Below are 16,925 nucleotides of genomic sequence, written 5' to 3' on the forward strand. Positions count from 1 at the left end.
GGTTCATCTCTCTCCCTATGTACTTCAATACAATGATCTCATGAGCTGCCTTACATGATTGAGATCCATATGATGATGCTTGTAATCTAGATGTCATTATGCTAGTCAAGTGAATTTTACTTATGTGATCTCCGGAGACTCCTTGTCCCACGTGTGTAAAGGTGACAGTGTGTGCACCGTGTGGGTCTCTTAGGCTATATTTCACAGAATACTTATTCACTGTTATGGATAGCATAGTGAAGTGCTTATTTATATCCCTTTATGATTACAATGTGCTTTGTATCACTATTAATCTATGTGCTACTCTAGTGATGTTATTAAAGTAGTCTATTCCTCCTGCACGGTGTAATGGTGACAGTGTGTGCACCGTGTAGTACTTGACGTAGGTTATGATTATGATCTCTTGTAGATTATGAAGTTAATTATTGCTATGATAGTATTGATGTGATCTATGCCTCCTTCATAGTGTGATGGTGACAGTGTGCATGCTATGTTAGTACTTGGTGTAATTGCAATGATCTATCATGCACTCTAAGGTTATTTAAATATGAATATCGAATATTGTGGAGCTTGTTAACTCCGGCATTGAGGGTTCGTGTAATCCTACACAATTAGTGGTGTTCAGCATCCAACAACAGAGTGTAGAGTGGTTTTATTATGTGATCAATGTTGAGAGTGTCCACTAGTGAAAGTATAATCCCTAGGCCTTGTTTCCAAATCTTTGCTATATTTGTTTGTTTCTTGTTTTCTTGCATCTATCTTTGCTGCAATATTCCCACCATCAACCACACGCCAGTTGTAGCGTCAAGCTATTTCCTGGTGCTGTTACTACTGCTCATATATATTCATACCACATGTATTTCACTATCTCTTCGCCGAACTAGTGCACCTATACATCTGACAAGTGTATTAGGTGTGTTAGGGACACAAGAGACTTCTTGCTTTGTGGTTGCAGGGTTGCATGAGAGGGATATCTTTGACCTCTTCCTCCCTGAGTTCGATAAACCTTGGGTGATCCACTTAAGGGAAAACTTGCTGCTGTTCTACAAACCTCTGCTCTTGGAGGCCCAAACACTGTCTACAGGAAAAGAAGCGTGAGTAGACATCAGCAGACGGCTAGCCCAAACGTCGGCCCACATGCGTAAGGCGGCGTGAGCAGCTTTGGAGTGAGCCTACTTTCATTGATGGCTAGAGGAAGAAGGCCTTGGGTCGCTACCATGTGGCCCCTTGGCTCGCGCGGAAGGAAACGGGAGGACGTACATGATGTTCGTGCAAACACATCCACCCCTTAAATTTAGTGGATGGATGAGTCTCACTGGAGGAATCGGTTCATTTGTATCGCGCCGCTGGAGCGTGGGTTACCAGTATACCTGATTCAAACACGGTAGAACCATTTGGATCGCGCCGATGCTCGAGATCACCAATCACGAGATGGCATGCATACACGCATGTATGTGCCCCACACCTACGCATAGGGTGTGACTATTTCTCAGTCGACTGAAAATTAACTTCATTCTCAGTCAGATAATACCATTAAATTTTAGTTTGCAACTTATATTGCAACTCATGAATAGCACGAATCACGAGCAAATCAAGTGATGTGAGCAGTCTCTAGAAATATTGGTACTCCTTGCACGAAACATAGAACCATGCAACGCAGGTATACAAACGGAAAAGCTCCAACAAGCGAATCAATGGCGATAGGTTGCATATATGAGCACCACGCTTGCATACTCGAACGCAGAGCCCACCCTGAATTTTTAGAAAACGTTTTATATTTAGTTATTCGAAAGAAACCTGGTGACCGGGTGTATACGTGAGCACGCACTCCCTGTCCAACACGTGGCTAACGTCGTCTAAAAACCGGCTAGTTCTTTTCATTGCATTGCCTGACAACTCATGCAGCCAGTGTATGGGAAGTGCCCTTGTTCTACACTGTTTAATCACGAGGGGTAGTGACGCGCGAATCATTGGTTTTTGACCGGCTGGATAACTCACACCACGGAGCCATGCATGGCATGCCACGGATGTAAAGTCGCAGGCTCACTCGTAAAACAGTACACAAGAGCCACAGAACAAAGTATTCATGGGGTAGCAAAGAAAGCTTGGCTGGAACCGTTCGGCCTGCATCATATGTTGTGCTCTAGTCCTTCAACTCAACTACGAGACGGGCGAGCTCCGGACGTCCGATCGATGTCATGCAACACGAAGCCTCGAGGCGGCAGCGGGTGCAGAGGAAGGAGACAAGGCCGCATAGCGAGCGATACGCGGCGCACCCCAGGACACTGGAGGTGAGCATGTCAAGCTCACCATCATGTTCGGGGAGCTGCGAGCGCTTCTTGAAACGGAGGAGACCCGGAGGGAGCGCGCGGTGGCGGCCGCCATGGTAGCGAAGCGCGCCACGGCGAGCCTCGTGGCGGCGTTTGCTGCTGGCCGACGTCCGCGACCTGGGGGAGGCTGAGCCGATGGTCTATGAGGCGGCGCCGGAGGAAGCGCAACTCGTCACATAGGGCGCGCAAGAACCAGGTGCTCCATGACGCTATCAGCTACGACCGCGCCATCGCAGCCAGGGCACGCCCCTTCAACAACAACCTGCAAGTTCAGCCCACGCCGCAGCAGTTCCTCCAACAACCAGGTGCTGCCGACGCCACCACAGTTCCTCGCCAACAACCAGGTTCGGACCCGTACGAGCAGCTGGAGGTGGCCCGCAAGATCACCGCCGTAATAATTAACTCGCCAGCATATTTTTCTACCGTGTAGCCCCACCTTTTTCTGGAATGGATTGGATTAGCGATTACAGACGCGAATGCTCATTCAACAGCAGCACAGACAGCGATCCATGCATGCGGGGCAAAGAAAATGTATCGTGGCATTCAAACAAGCCATGTAATGCAAAAAGGAAAGGGTCTAGTTGCTAGTTCGATATTTGCTGTTTGCTATCTTGATGTCCGCTGTGTTGCATGTACGCAGGGACGGAGCCAGCAGGGGGCTGGCTGGGGCCATGGCCCCCCTCATGGTAATTTTTTTTGTTAATTTTTTTTGGTTAATCTATATATTTGACATGTAAGTTGCAAAAATTTACATATATGGCCCCCTCCAATAATTTTTACATGCAATTGGCCCCCCTTGTGTTACTTTTCTGGCTCCGTCCCTGCATGTACGCACTGGTAGCAGCCTTTCCATGCATGCAACGGCCACCCCAGCAACGCATGATGCCTTGGCTGCTCTTGTCGACAAGCGGCAACACGACAAACTAGCATGCCGCACCGGTACGCACTGGTCAGAAGCACACATGAGGCCGGGCCAGATTAAAAAAGTAAATTCCACGCCGTCTGCTTGCCGTTAGTCTCGGAACTGTGTTGCTCCAATCTCAAAGCAAATCCAACGTTAAAGAGAGCGTGCTCATGTATACACGCGGTCACCAAATCCAAACTTTTATCACACATGAGCAATAAAAAATAGAGATTAGAGGTGTGTACGCACCCTGAGGTATTTTTGTGCGTCCGCCACAGCTCGAACGCTCAGTCGCTGAGGTGAATGTTCGTAATTAAGCAGTATCAATCATATATCATACATGTATAGTATACATCGCAACTCAACAATCGACGACGACGGCAGCAAAGAATTACGGCAAAACGGAAGAAAACAAAAAAGAATGGCAAGAAAAGAGAAGCAATTCAGTGGCTGGAGGAAACGCCAGAAGCTAGAGGCAAGGAAGGGCGGGCCGATCAGCCGCGGCACAGCGCGATGGCGGAGCAGCCGCGAGTGTAGGGGTTGACCTCCCCGCCGGGTTGGCAGTTGTAGTAGGACAGGCCGCGCTCCGAGCACGGCACGGTGTTGGCGGACAGGGCGCCGTAGCTGATGTACCCCAGGCCTGAGTCGGCCGCGGCGGGGCCCTCGGCCGGTGCCACGGCGCCCATCTCCTGCAGCCACCGCCTCGAGCCGAGCTCGATGAACTCACCCTGGGCCGGCGCTGCGGCGACGACCACCACGACGGCGGCCAGGAGGAGGAGCAGAGGCAGAGCGCGTTGTGCCATGGCGGTACGTCGCTAGTCCCACGATCGATCGAGGTCGACGTGCGGAGAGCTTATGACCTGGGAGACGACCAAAGGGAGTATGGGAGAGAGGAGGGGGACGCGATGGGTTTTAAACAACACAATCACGCGGGAGGGATCGTCAGGTTGACGGGTGGGCGCCCACTCTGGCGTTTGACTTTCAGGCCGTTGTTAGGATTGGGGCTCCACTACCACTCCTACAGCTGAGCTGGAGAAATGGCAAATGACAGCTTGGGCACAACATTCTCTACACTCAATAGTTTTCTATGTACTCGTAATCATAAATGTACATCGTGTATGTCTGATCTTACCGGCGTCCGTGGTATGTTCATGATGGTTAACGTAAAATCCCGACTAGTTACCAAATAAATTTTAAAACTAAAATTTGAATTCAAGTTTCTCGTTATGACCATTTACCGAGAGTTCTCATTAAAATTAAAAAAAGAAAAAAAAAAAGGGATTTCTCTTCAGTTTTGCTACCGTTGGAATCAATCAACAAACTTCCCAACCTCCGGATTTCCTACCGTTGGAATCAATCAATCTGAGTCGTTAGATCGGGTTTTCTGCTCAGTTTTGCTTTAAATCTCACTTTTACTTCATTGAAGCAAAAAAAAAACTTTGCTTTTTCTTCATTGAAGCCAAAAAAACGGTTCGACAGAAAACAAAAACACAAAGATTATTCGGTTGTGGACCTCGCCGGAGACTTCGCCGTAGCACCGTACTTCGCCGGAGATCTTGTTGGAGCACCGTACTTCACCAGAGAACTCGCCGGAGACCTTGCCGGAGCACCGTACTTTGTCGGAGATCTCGTAGCAAAACATTTGTACTAAAGTAGCAACATGACAAGACAATTGTAGCAAAAATAATATACTATTATAGCATTGCAACATTTTTCCTAAAAACACGACCTCGTCGGAGAACATCGCCGGAGACCTTGTAGTAAAACTTTTCTACTAAATTCGCAGAATAGGGTAACAATTGAAGCAACAATATTGTACCATCGTAGCATCGATTCCCACTCCTTGAAGCACCGCCTCCACCAGATGGTAGCGTCGCCGCCCCAGCTTGTAGCACCACAGTCCCTGGCTTGCAGCATCAACGTTGCTGGTCGTAGCATCCCCCACCGGTGAGGTCTCTGGTGAATCTCTGGCGAGTCTCTGGCTTGCTCCGTCCGACATATCTTTTTTCTTTTTTGTATTTACGCGAACCATTTTTTTTTTTGCTTAAATGAAGCAAAGAGGGAGGTTTTTTGCTGCGACGAAGCAAAGTCTAACTTTCAGGTGAAAGTAAACACGTGTCACACATGCAAGTAGGAGGCTCAAAAATTTGGAGCTCCGAAGGATTTCTCCCACTTGGCCAACATTCTCTATTTTGGTGGCCACATCTTTTTGGAATTGCTTCGGCACAACTTATTTAGCCAACGGCAAAAAGATCCCAAAAAAATGCAAAATTTTGATCTGGCAAAAAAAAAGGCCCAATGGCCTTTATAGAGGCCCAGTTGATAACTGCATTCGAATCTAAAGGGAAAAGGCCTAGGGTTTATGTAGGTATTAAATCCAAATCCGGCCACCGTGCGCCCCCTTCCCTGCCCAACGTCGCCGCCGCAGCGCCCGTCTCCTCCTACCTCCCTCAACCGAGGTATGTCGCGATTCCAACCTCCCCAAATCCTTCTGCTGTTTACCCTCGACAATCTCGGCCCGTGCCAGATGCACGTCAGATCGCCGCCGAGCTATCTATGATGTATCTGTGGATGATTTGGTTGACCTCGTAAAATCTGTGTTCTACTTGTATACCGATTAGCATCCGTTAGAATTAGTTATGCATAATTTTATTGTTTATTGCTGCGAATTTCCTCCCGTTCGATCCCTAGAGGACGCTGTAGAAGAGAGTTTTTTTTTTTCTTCTGTAATCGCTAGACCTTATAGGAAGGTATTTTTTGATTGTTTCGTGGCAATGTTAGCTCTGGGTTACCGTTAATTTCACTTATAATGTGTGAATCAGCGAGTGGGGGATCATTTTTTCTGATAATGATAGCTGATCTTTTTTTATCATAACTTCTTCATCATCGAAGATTGGTTGGGCGTGGGGATTGCTTGGATAATTTTGGCGCGCATTATAGCTTTTATAATTAGTTGGGTTTTGTTCATTATTTAATTTATATGTCCGGGTACATCATTTATGTGAAGTTTAGTTCATTCCTTGGCCACAAAAACCACCCAAACCAAGTTTGCCGTTGGTCCATAGCTCATACTATGCTTGCTTGGTGCAGGACTGGGGTCTTGTATTCCAGCCTGGCAAACACAATCAATAAAATGTTGTTTTACCTTTTTTTTAACAAAACGGTATTTGGATGGAAATTTGGACCAGAAAACTTTCCCTAGTTGGACAGCCATTGTGGTCTGGTTTTAAATCTGTGGTGCATAGTTCAGTGCTGCTGGGTGTCTACAGCGGCTGTGCTCTCTGGAATAAACCATTTCATGGCTATTTTTGTTTCTGTGTCTGATCTGTAGAGCTAACTTTTGTAATTGTCTTATTTATACTGTAGCATCATTTGCCATTGGTTTTGCTGCTAAATATGAGTGTGTTTCTTTGATGACCAGCAGCAGTGTTCCAACATCCCTCCAGTTGTCACCATGGAGAACGAGGAGGGTAAGATGGTCGACCTCTATGTCCCCAGGAAGTGGTACGTATAGTTGCATTCTTGGTGAAATACCTCGGTGTTGATAACCCTTTCTCATATTTGCTTTGTATTGTTTCCTGCAGTTCTGCCACAAATAGAATCATAACTGCCAAGGACCACGCTTCTGTCCAGATCAACATTGGGCATGTGGATGAGAATGGGCTGTATGATGGTCGTTTTACCACGTTTGCTCTCTCTGGGTTCGTCCGTGGCCAGGTGCTTTACCCCTATTATCCTGACACCAAGCGTTTGTTTTAAAGCACATTGTTTGAAGGATCCAGATGCTCTATGGTCTGAACTTCTGATTGTTCTTGGGTGGGATTTCTGTTTAGCATTAGCTTTTCTGTCTAGCTGATCATAATAATGTTGATCATGGTAGTAACATGCTTGTGGTTCCGTTGATGGCTTGATGTGTGTGACATCAGTTTCTTAAAATATCCTTTGCATGCGTGACTCTATATATTAGTCTGACAAATTAATGTCTGTAAAGCTTAGAAGTAATATTGTTAGCAAAATTCCACTAAAGCATTTTTTTATGAGGCAGTAGCATGAAACTGCTTAGCCACTCAAATTGAAGGTTTATTCATTTATTTAAGCTTCTTTTATCTACAGTAGTACACATACGATAGTCTGAGGTTATCTTGAATCAACGCCAATTTGTTCTAGCATTTAAAAATTATTATGTCTAGATGAACCTTGTTACTTCTGAGTTGCATGTATTCAGATATACTTGATCAGTTGTGCATGAGTATTGGTAACTTGGCTGCTCTAAATGTCCTCCTTTTCTACTCGTCTTGTGGTGAATTCGTGCCCATTTAGTAATTTTCTTGTTGCTTATTGGTTAATACTGATAATCTTTTGGTTTTGGTTGCTCCGTACAAAGATAATGAGAGATTTCATTAAGTGTGTCTTATTTGTACATGATCATTGCTGCAACTCCGTCATTGGTTCTTATACCATCTGACCTGCAGGGTGATGCTGATGGTGCTTTGGACAGGCTCTGGCAGCAGAAGAGGGCTGAGATCAAGCAGTAGATGAGCTCTGCGTGGAAGATTTTGCTAGAATTAGATATTAATTGAGCCACATCAAACCTTATTTGAGGAATCTGTTATGGTTGTTTATGCCTTGACTACAAGTAGTCCATGTTAGCTATGATAAAGCTGTGGACTGGGCGTAATTCTTCTATAAACCTTAATTGAAGAATCAATCATGTTTTTTTTGTACCTTTGCCTACAATTTGTCTATGTTTCTATGAAACAGTAGACTTGGTGTATTTCTTACTGAGAATATGCATGAATTCTGAACTGCATTTTAGCACTTGTTCTATTGGCCTGTCTAGTTAGTGACATTGGAAAAAATTATCATAGAAAATTGGCAAGCTTATTTGTAGCTAGAGTATAAATCATGCCTTCTGTAGCCAGCAACTGGTGGCTTATTCCAAATATGAATAAATCCACGTACATGTTTGGCGAAAGAGTATGACTTATGATAGGAAAAAATGGGTAAAACAATTTTTACATAGTTGATTCATGATAGGAGTTACATTGGGAGACATCAAATGAGTTCGTTTGATTTGTGAAGGGGATCAACACAGCACCATGGGCTGTTTGGAAACAGAAAGCTCAGAGTAAATTTGAAACTCGAAAGGGAATACTTCGACTTATGGATGAAAAGAAAGAACATAACATATCCCCAGGTAGCCCTGAGAAATTCACTGAGTTTTTAGTTTAGCATGTTAACATTGGCTCAAGGTTGCGAGCACTATCAACCCAAGTTTAGAGTCCCAAGATTACAGTTACAAAAGCGTGTGGGGCTGTTGAAGAAAGATCTAGCCATTTACAAAAAGACCAGCTTGCAACTGTAGGTGCTCTCCTACCTAGCAGCGGATAGGAAGGTGTAGTTCCTTCCTTGACGTCCACCACACATCCACCACCCTCCTCCAAAGAGGAGCTACTGGGCTAGGCAGACACACAGTCCAGGACCCTACTGTTCTTGATGTAAAAGAGGAACACAAAAGGCCAGCATTTCTCAAAAGCACAGTTGCATTTCGTCAAGCATGCCCACAGCCCCATGATGAAAGTGCCCTCCTCCACCATTTCTTTATGGTGGCATCCATGATCGATCTAATCTCGAAAGCAACCAGATTTATGTTCTGCCGCATTATGTATAGTTCTTTATTAGTGAATACTGCAAGCCTTCACACACTGTTTCTCTCACATGATTTGGCTGTGATATTTTTTCTTGAAAAACTTTAGGAGAATGGAGATTGGACGTAGATATTTTGTAACACGCTGGCTTTAGGATGATGTTGACTTGAATGATTTATGCTCGGGGAAAATATACGGAAAGATTTGTTCCTTTTACTTTTGGGATGAAGATCACTTTCTTGCTTAATGTTGTGCCCACCAAGTGCCTGGTTAAATGACAAAACCCCCAAAACCATGCAGCGTTTACGTCTCTTGGGTACTTTTAGTTCATTTATTGCACTTGTCCTTATTCTGTTCATGGTGGGTGCAAGTTGGCCGCTTCCAAAAGAACATCTATGTTGGTTTTTTAGTCGAGTGAGAAGGAGCGATCTCACAAGGACAAGGATCAGGAAAAACAAGGGTGTATGGCAAGGACAAGGTCATGAGAGATTGAACAACTTACCTTTTTTTTCATTTAGCATTGCAACTTTAGCATAGAATTTGTGCAATGTTTCTCTTTTTCCGTACATAGTTAATGGATGAGGAGCAAGGAACCACCATTGGGAGTGCAACATATGCGGCGAGCATCCGTAAACCATGAAAGCACACCCTTTATCCTGAGTTGACTAGAGAATATCATAGATGGCCACGATGCCTGCAAATTGTTATGGACATGCTTATTCGGTCGACGTCACCTTTCAGAATAGGCTAACGTATAGTACGGACTTCTCACTTCTGTAGGGGGGATGTGGTCTCCAATTGAGAGAAATTGATTGGGGAATTCTCCATCAACTCAGCTGCATAAATGACCTTTCTGATCATGTTAAAGTTAGAGAATTGAACTAATTGAGCAATGCATATGCATGTTTCTTTACCTTTCAGAACAGTCTGGCCTTGTGATTATTGACTAATCCTTGGATCATCCGGTTGGCATGAACGTAGTATTGCAATTGGTGTTTGATTATGGCCAAATGTTTTATTGGTTAAATGGAACTGGGGACCTAGTTAGTTTTGATCCACTGTAATTCATGCTCCTATAACTTACGAAACACAGCTAAGCATATAATATGGTGTCCACACCTAGTGTTCTGGGTTATCCATGAAGCATTCAATGTCGATACAAATTCTCCAGAATAAATTTTAAAGTGGATAAAACATGTTCTTATCTTTGATGGTGCCCACTTTACTATACTGTTTGATTGCGTGCAACCATGGCTCTACATGATATGTATTCCTTAGGTGCATTATTGGTAACTTTTGCTTGGTTACCAATTATCCTTGTCGCTTCATGTGTACCTTTTCCCTCACAATATTGTTGAGTAGTTCCTCCACTGTTCGCCTGTACGGTTGATTTGCTGTTGCCGGTATCTCCATGCTCGGTTTCCTACAAGATTGACCCAAAAATGGCCTGGATATTTTGCGATGATGCTCAGGTCCATTGGATTGCTTGATACATGATGTTTCTTTCTAATGCTTGCTGTTTCTAAGAATATGTGACACTTAATATTTTGCACTACGCTTGCATGGATCTGGTAACTAATTCCAATTTTATGCACAAGCAGATGGTCTCTACTCTCTACTCCAGAAGAGATTGTAACAGTGATATAAGCCTATAATCAGTCAATAAATGAATTACTATTTTAAGCTTTTTGCTCTCCTAGCAGGTTATCATCTCCATCAAAAGACATTAGTCTTTAAATTGCCAACTCTAGATAAGGAGACATCATGGTATAGTTTATACAATAAAGATGAACATATGAGGGCACATTGTTCGTGCCATTTCTAAGATCTTCTAATTGCTCCCATCCTTCTTGGCCTAACCATATGATCATGTACACTGTCTTTTCCTAGTCTCTATATGTCACCTAAGTACTCATTGCTTGTTGTTAAGATATTTCAAGGCTATGACATATGTTTTGCATGGTTTCATCGAGGGAAATGCGATGTAGTTCTTTAAAGGTACATACCGGGAGGTGGAGTTGCATGTCACAAGTAATAATGGGTAGTGGAGCACACACAACTTGATAAAATTTCATCATGTCATTGTGTTCCTTTACATTTTTCAGTTGAACAATAATAGTGGGAGTTCCAAAAATATAGAAACATATTGTCATGTCCAGAAATATAATAAGTGGATCATCTTACATGGCAGATGGGCTGCATTATCTTATTGGCCAAGAATCTCTCTGGCAAAGTGGAAGTATTAAGTAGATATGCTTCTCATGATCACGCGCTATCGCAGTATATAAGGGGCAAACAAGCTCCAGAAGCTATTACTTTGAGCCCCTGCCCTCCTCTTTTACTTAGGTCCATTTCTAATTCTCCCTTTGCTTGCATTATGGACAACTATAAGCCATGCTATAAGATAAATGATGCTCTTCAAGAGCTTGAGATGTTGGCAGTGAATGCCAAAGAAGCCCAACAGCTTATACTGACAAAAATCCTTGAGAGGAATCAGGCTAGTGAATACTTGAGAAAATTCATGAATGGATCCACAAATATTTCCACTTTCATGAGAAATGTTCCAGTAGTGACATATGATGTGGTCCAGCCCTACATTGCGAGGATCTCAAGTGGCGAGGATTCTTCAATTTTATGTGGAGAACGAATTGTAGAGCTTCTGAGAAGGTGCGCCTCTAATTCTCTTGCTCTCATAGTTAGCATTTGTTTTTGCAGGTATACGTTATATATAGAAAGAAACAACATATATTTTTGTTGGAAATTCGTTCCACCCTACTTCTACTTGGCCTTGATGGAAGTGTCTGATGTCATTATGAAGCTACTAGGAGAAAATAAACGTTACTGCTACTTGTAAGGCTGGTTTTAGTTACTCCAATCCTAGATTTACAAAGTGAATTGGTTGCTTTAGCATGTGCCAGGCTGAAAATGTGAACTAAGATAGTATGATAAAATGATTCCATGCATGCTATTTTCATGTGTAACTCTTAAGATCTCATGTGAAGGGATATGTAAACAAAGGAGGACATTATGGCACTGCTCTGTTAAATTTTTCAATGTTGTGTCTGCTAACAACATTGAAAAAAATGATATACCAAACTTCCTAGGCACTATTTTTGTCACAGACATGGGAGAAGATTTCCTTTTAGAGAACACGAAGAATAGGTGTGCATGCCTTGCATTAAGACAGAAAAACGGAATGGAAAATCAGTCCTGCATAGCTCGAATAATCCAGCATAGCAACGAACCACAGTCTAACATAAGTAACTAAGGAGTGCCTCCAAACAAGACACATATTAGCCCATAAACCAAGCATATATGCCAGTCTACTAATTGTTGATGACATGCCGCATGCATCTCTGGGGAAGGCCGTGATGTTTTTTTATCCATACTCCTTAATTTTTCGGCCTTTGTTGTGTTGGATGAACTTTCTGCTGGTAGTAGTAGTTACTATTTGTTTGATGATCGTGCCTTCGAATTTTTACCATCATTGTTAGCTCTGGAACTTCTCGGGGTGAGCCAAGATTGATGCCAGCCATCTCTGAGGATCTTGACCGCCGAACCTACCTTTATAGTCTGCTGATGCCCATAATGAACAAGTAAGCTCTTGTTTTCTATGCAATTTTTGTGGTTCACAATATATTGACTGTTAATTGCAGGTAGTTTTTTTATTTCTCAAATTCTTGCTGTTGGCTTTCAAATATAATTTGACTCATAGCTGAATTTTAGACTTGACTGCCTAGGGTACTCCTACTTGTCTTGAATTATTTAACTGCTTTCTTCACTGGCTGTATCCTTTTTGTTTTGTGGGGAATCACTGGCTGTATCCATAGTGGTCACACATGTATGTTTTATAGGTATAATATTAATAAGAGTTCTGCAGTCAATTTATACCTTAACAAAAAAACTCCTTGCTTAAATCTGCAGGTATGTGTCGGGCCTTGATGAAGGGAAGGCCATGTATCTTCTCTTTGTGAAAGCGGAAACACTCACAAGTTCTGGCATTCCAGTTCGATCAGTCCTCACTAGCTATTACAAGAGCCCTCACTTCCTGCACCGCAAACACGACTTGTACAACAACTACACCAGTCCTGATGAGGTAATTCTTTGCCCTGACAGCCAGCAGAGCATGTACTGTCAGCTGCTCTGTGGCCTGGTCGAACGCCAGCATGTCCTTCGTCTCGGGGCAGTCTTCGCCTCAGCATTCCTTCGTTCTATCAGCTTTCTTGAACGGTACTGGTGTGACCTTGTTAACGACATACGGCTTGGTAAACTCAATTCCAGTGTCACCGATATTGCGTGTCGGTTGGCCATGGTGCACTTTCTTGCGTTGCCCAACCCAGAGCTAGCTGATGAGCTTGAGGAAATCTGCAGCTGTGGGCCATGGAAGGGGATTCTAGGCAGGCTATGGCCTAATGTCAAGTACATCGAAGCTGTTCTTACAGGCACAATGGCACAATACATCCCCATGCTGGAGTTCTATAGTGGTGCTAGGATTCCCTTGGTCTGCACCATGTATGCTTCCTCAGAGAGCTATTTTGGTGTCAATCTAAGGCCACTGTGTAAACCCACTGACGTGTCTTACACGATCCTCCCAAACATGGCCTATTTTGAGTTCATACCTTTGGAGGATGGCCTCAGAGTGACGGAGGATGATGAGGTGGTGGAGAATGATAAGCTTGTTAATCTGGTGGATGTCAAGGTCGGATGCTACTATGAGCTTGTGGTTACCACATTTTCCGGTAAGAACTCCTGCAATATCAACTCTTGTCCATAATATGGTTGAGAAATGAGGACTCATTTATTTTTCCACCATTATCTGTGTAATGTGTTATTAACCATCGTTCATTGAAACCTCATTTCTCTGAACATAATATCTGTTGAAACCAATGTGTTTTTGCCTAAAGGTTCCTTGTCAGTTATTAAACTTAAATGATGGTTATGAACTGAAACCTCAAAAGTAGCACCTGTTCTACAGTGGTACATCAGAGCTGAAAAATAATTGAAACGATCGCTCCCAGCATGATAAACATTAGGGATAAGCTGCTAGCACGGCAGCAGAAATTAGACTACTATTTCCTGTTCTTCTCTACATACATATGTGTGTCAAGAAGTAACTCTGAGTTTCTGCTTTTGGCCAGGTCTTTACAGGTATAGGGTCGGCGATGTGCTTCAGGTGACAGGCTTCTACAACTGTGCACCACAGTTCAAATTCATCTGCCGGCGAAACGTCATACTCAGCATCGACTCCGACAAGACCAACGAGGAGGATCTCCACAATAGTGTCACTCGTGCCAAGAAAATCCTGGAGGATCGGAACTGCATCCTCCTGGAGTACACTAGCTACACAGATACTTCCACTGTCCCTGGCCACTACGTCCTCTTCTGGGAGATCAAGTCCACCAGCGAAGGTGTGACGCCTCTGGATGCTGAGCTCCTGGAGAGCTGCTGCATCTCAGTCGAGGAGTCGCTCGACTACATCTACAGGCGCTGCAGAGCTCATGACAAGTCGGTAGGCCCTCTGGAAATACGATTGGTTGAGGCCGGAGCGTTTGATGCTCTGATGGATCTGTTAGTTAGTCAAGGCAGTTCTATTAACCAGTACAAGACCCCAAGATGCATCGAGTCTGGGCTCGCATTGAAGCTGCTGAACTCCAAGGTCATCGCTTCCTTCTTCAGTCCCCGGGATCCTGAGTGGACTATGTAAGCTTTCAGGTAAAAAACATTAAGCGACTATGCTTGATCGGTACTGAAAATGAAGAGCATTTCTAGCCTGAGTTAGCCTCAGGCACTGTATGCTGCTGTATAGCTCTGAAGTTCCTATGTTGAGTTATTTTCTGTTAGATTCTTCAGACTAAGAATAATTATTGACATTGGCCTAGTTACACTTAACTGAAGTGTGGAAGTCATGAAAAGCTTATCTGGAACAGGCTGACCTATTGCACAAAAACAAAAAGAAATCCTTGGCTAGATAGAATTCACCTGCAAATAGATTTAATGTGGAGAAATGCAAATATATTTCCTTTGCACCGTATGCTGTTGTATAGCTCTGAAGTTCCTAGACTATAAATAATTGTCAAACAGTTGCGTGGTAACCTGTTACTGAATCGTGGAAGTTGTGGCCTGGAACAGTCTGACTTTTTTCAAAACAGAAAGGAAAAACCCTTTGCTAAAATTCCCGTGCAAATAGATTTCATGTGGAGAAACAGCTCCCTTCATGTGGGTTATCCGCGGTGAGCACCTACGACGTACCTAAAGTTCTTGTGTGCATCCTTGCAGGGATTAGGAGAGCTTTACTTACAGTCAGATCATACCACCTTGCTGCTTTGCTTGGATAACTGTATTCCTGCTCCCTAGCATTTCATTTGGAGAATTGCTTATTAGCCTGTAGTACAGTATTACCGAGGCTGTAAAGCAGAGAATGAAGTAATGGCTAATTTTGGCTGCCCTTTGTACTACTTCCTCCATCCAATTACTTGTCACTGATTTGCATGTATCTAGACACATTTTAGTGTGTCTATTCAGTCGTTTCTGCGACAAGTAGTATGGGCCGGAGGGAGTATTATTGTTGATCTCAACTCTGAACAGAATGGTGACATGTCTCCATGGTGGTGATGCTCATTAATTCATACTACCTGGTATCTGGTCTTGGTCTCTGCTATATTACTGAAGTCCTAATGCAGAGAATGAAGTAATGGCAAGTTTGGCTGCTCTTTGTAGTATGGTTGTTGATCTGAACTCTGAGTTGAACGGTGATATATCTCCATGGTGATGATGTGATTGCTCTCGAAACTCAGTTCAAATTATCTGGTATCTAGTCTGGTCTATGCTGTTCTGGTTTAGTGTACTAAGTTACAGAATTTTTTTTTTCAGTTCGTGGAATTTGAAGGATTTTTTTAAAGTAAACTGAGCTTCTATTTTAGTGATTGGGCCTGCATTTTGGTGTTAGCCCATGAGTCAGATTAGGCCCGTTGGACCGACTCCGGTTCGGAAGCTACATTTCCAACACCTGAAGTGATCTGAAGAAACAACACCTGATTTTTGTGTGTCGAACTGTCGATCCCTCCATGAATTCACTTTTGCCAAGGCCGCAAACTTTCTTCCAAGGCAATCATGTACTTCCATCATTCTGTGTCAGGGTTAATAATGCCAATTGCTTCCGAGTTAAGACTTGAGAAACGAAAGATGAGAGGTCGTGTGCCAAAGCGAAGATAGCGGATAGCATATCCGCGTCCCTGAAATGGACCCAGCAAGATCCAATCCATCTCTTTTCTCCCAGATGTAGCTTTGCTTTCACAGCTCCATGTCAGCTTTGCAATTGCAGCTAGCCTCTTTTACTCGGTGTGTGTAAAGCCATTCGCCATCACCGTCGTCAGTGTGCCCCTTCTCGAGTTTTCTCTCGACTTGAGTTGAGAACTTGAGATGTTCCGTCTTGCTACCGGGTACCCGTACTATGCAAAGCTGACGATGCGTGCTGTGATCATTAGCTGCATTAGCTGGGCTGCTGGTTCCCTGTACTTTTCCATCTACACTGGAGCAAGCATGAATTACTGCCACATGCACAACCCAGGATCCCATCTGGTTCACTCGTCGTGAGAGAGACTGCAACAGCAACCAATTGACCGATTTGCTAGAGGGAGGCCTCATGTTCACAGGTCAACCCATGGTGATGGCTGCGACTAGGGCAGTATCCTTTTCGGGTGTGCATACAAATGCGGCGAGAGAGGTGGAATAATGATTCAGAGATTAGGCCTTCTTTACGGGATCTAGTCGTGACGTGGTGGTGAGCATTATGGATCATGCGACTCACAAGGAAAAGCTATTGCTAGCTAGTACATAAAATTGCTCTTCGTTTTTCAGTACTTGCGTCCAAAAGTGACATTATCGTCAAGTTAAAATCAAGTTTTTGAAGCATGGGTCTGCTCGAGATCTAACCACAAATTCACGTAGACCTAGTGATTATGTACGTGGATCTCTGCCATAGAGATGGCTCGTTAGTTCGACCAACGGTGATGGCTTCTGAAGCGTGTGCTTGAGGTGTTTGTT

At 43.7% G+C, this 16,925-nt stretch overlaps 3 protein-coding genes across 6 annotated transcripts; 2 read left to right on the forward strand and 1 right to left on the reverse strand.

The window, feature by feature from the left end:
- Nucleotides 1-3,529: 3,529 nt before the first annotated feature.
- On the reverse strand, nucleotides 3,530-4,098 carry LOC127329846 (uncharacterized). The gene has a single exon (XM_051356269.2). It carries the CDS (start codon nucleotides 4,035-4,037, stop codon nucleotides 3,729-3,731), a length of 309 nt encoding a protein of 102 aa, XP_051212229.1. The 5' UTR covers nucleotides 4,038-4,098; the 3' UTR covers nucleotides 3,530-3,728.
- A 1,476-nt stretch (nucleotides 4,099-5,574) lies between these two features.
- LOC127331628 (small ribosomal subunit protein eS21) lies at nucleotides 5,575-8,052 on the forward strand. Of its 3 annotated transcripts, none has more exons than XM_051357799.2 (4): nucleotides 5,575-5,693; nucleotides 6,656-6,738; nucleotides 6,819-6,951; nucleotides 7,707-8,052. In XM_051357799.2, the coding sequence occupies exons 2-4, from the start codon at nucleotides 6,689-6,691 to the stop codon at nucleotides 7,767-7,769; spliced, it is 246 nt and encodes an 81-aa protein (XP_051213759.1). In that variant the 5' UTR covers nucleotides 5,575-5,693; nucleotides 6,656-6,688; the 3' UTR covers nucleotides 7,770-8,052. The 3 variants fall into 3 exon arrangements, with proteins under 3 accessions (XP_051213759.1, XP_051213760.1, XP_051213762.1); XM_051357800.2 differs by having other exon boundaries at nucleotides 5,580-5,693; nucleotides 6,659-6,738; XM_051357802.2 differs by having other exon boundaries at nucleotides 5,581-5,693; nucleotides 6,662-6,738.
- A 113-nt stretch (nucleotides 8,053-8,165) lies between these two features.
- Nucleotides 8,166-15,334, forward strand: LOC127331629 (probable indole-3-acetic acid-amido synthetase GH3.11). Of its 2 annotated transcripts, XM_051357803.2 has the most exons (5): nucleotides 8,166-11,549; nucleotides 12,377-12,478; nucleotides 12,807-13,621; nucleotides 14,021-14,594; nucleotides 15,159-15,334. In XM_051357803.2, exons 1-4 carry the CDS (start codon nucleotides 11,074-11,076, stop codon nucleotides 14,584-14,586), a joined length of 1,959 nt encoding a protein of 652 aa, XP_051213763.1. In that variant the 5' UTR covers nucleotides 8,166-11,073; the 3' UTR covers nucleotides 14,587-14,594; nucleotides 15,159-15,334. The 2 variants fall into 2 exon arrangements, with proteins under 2 accessions (XP_051213763.1, XP_071682031.1); XM_071825930.1 differs by lacking the exon at nucleotides 15,159-15,334 and having other exon boundaries at nucleotides 14,021-14,653.
- The last annotated feature ends 1,591 nt before the right edge of the window (nucleotides 15,335-16,925 follow it).

Source organism: Lolium perenne, chromosome 2 (assembly GCF_019359855.2).
Source record: "Lolium perenne isolate Kyuss_39 chromosome 2, Kyuss_2.0, whole genome shotgun sequence".
NCBI lineage: Eukaryota > Viridiplantae > Streptophyta > Magnoliopsida > Poales > Poaceae > Lolium > Lolium perenne.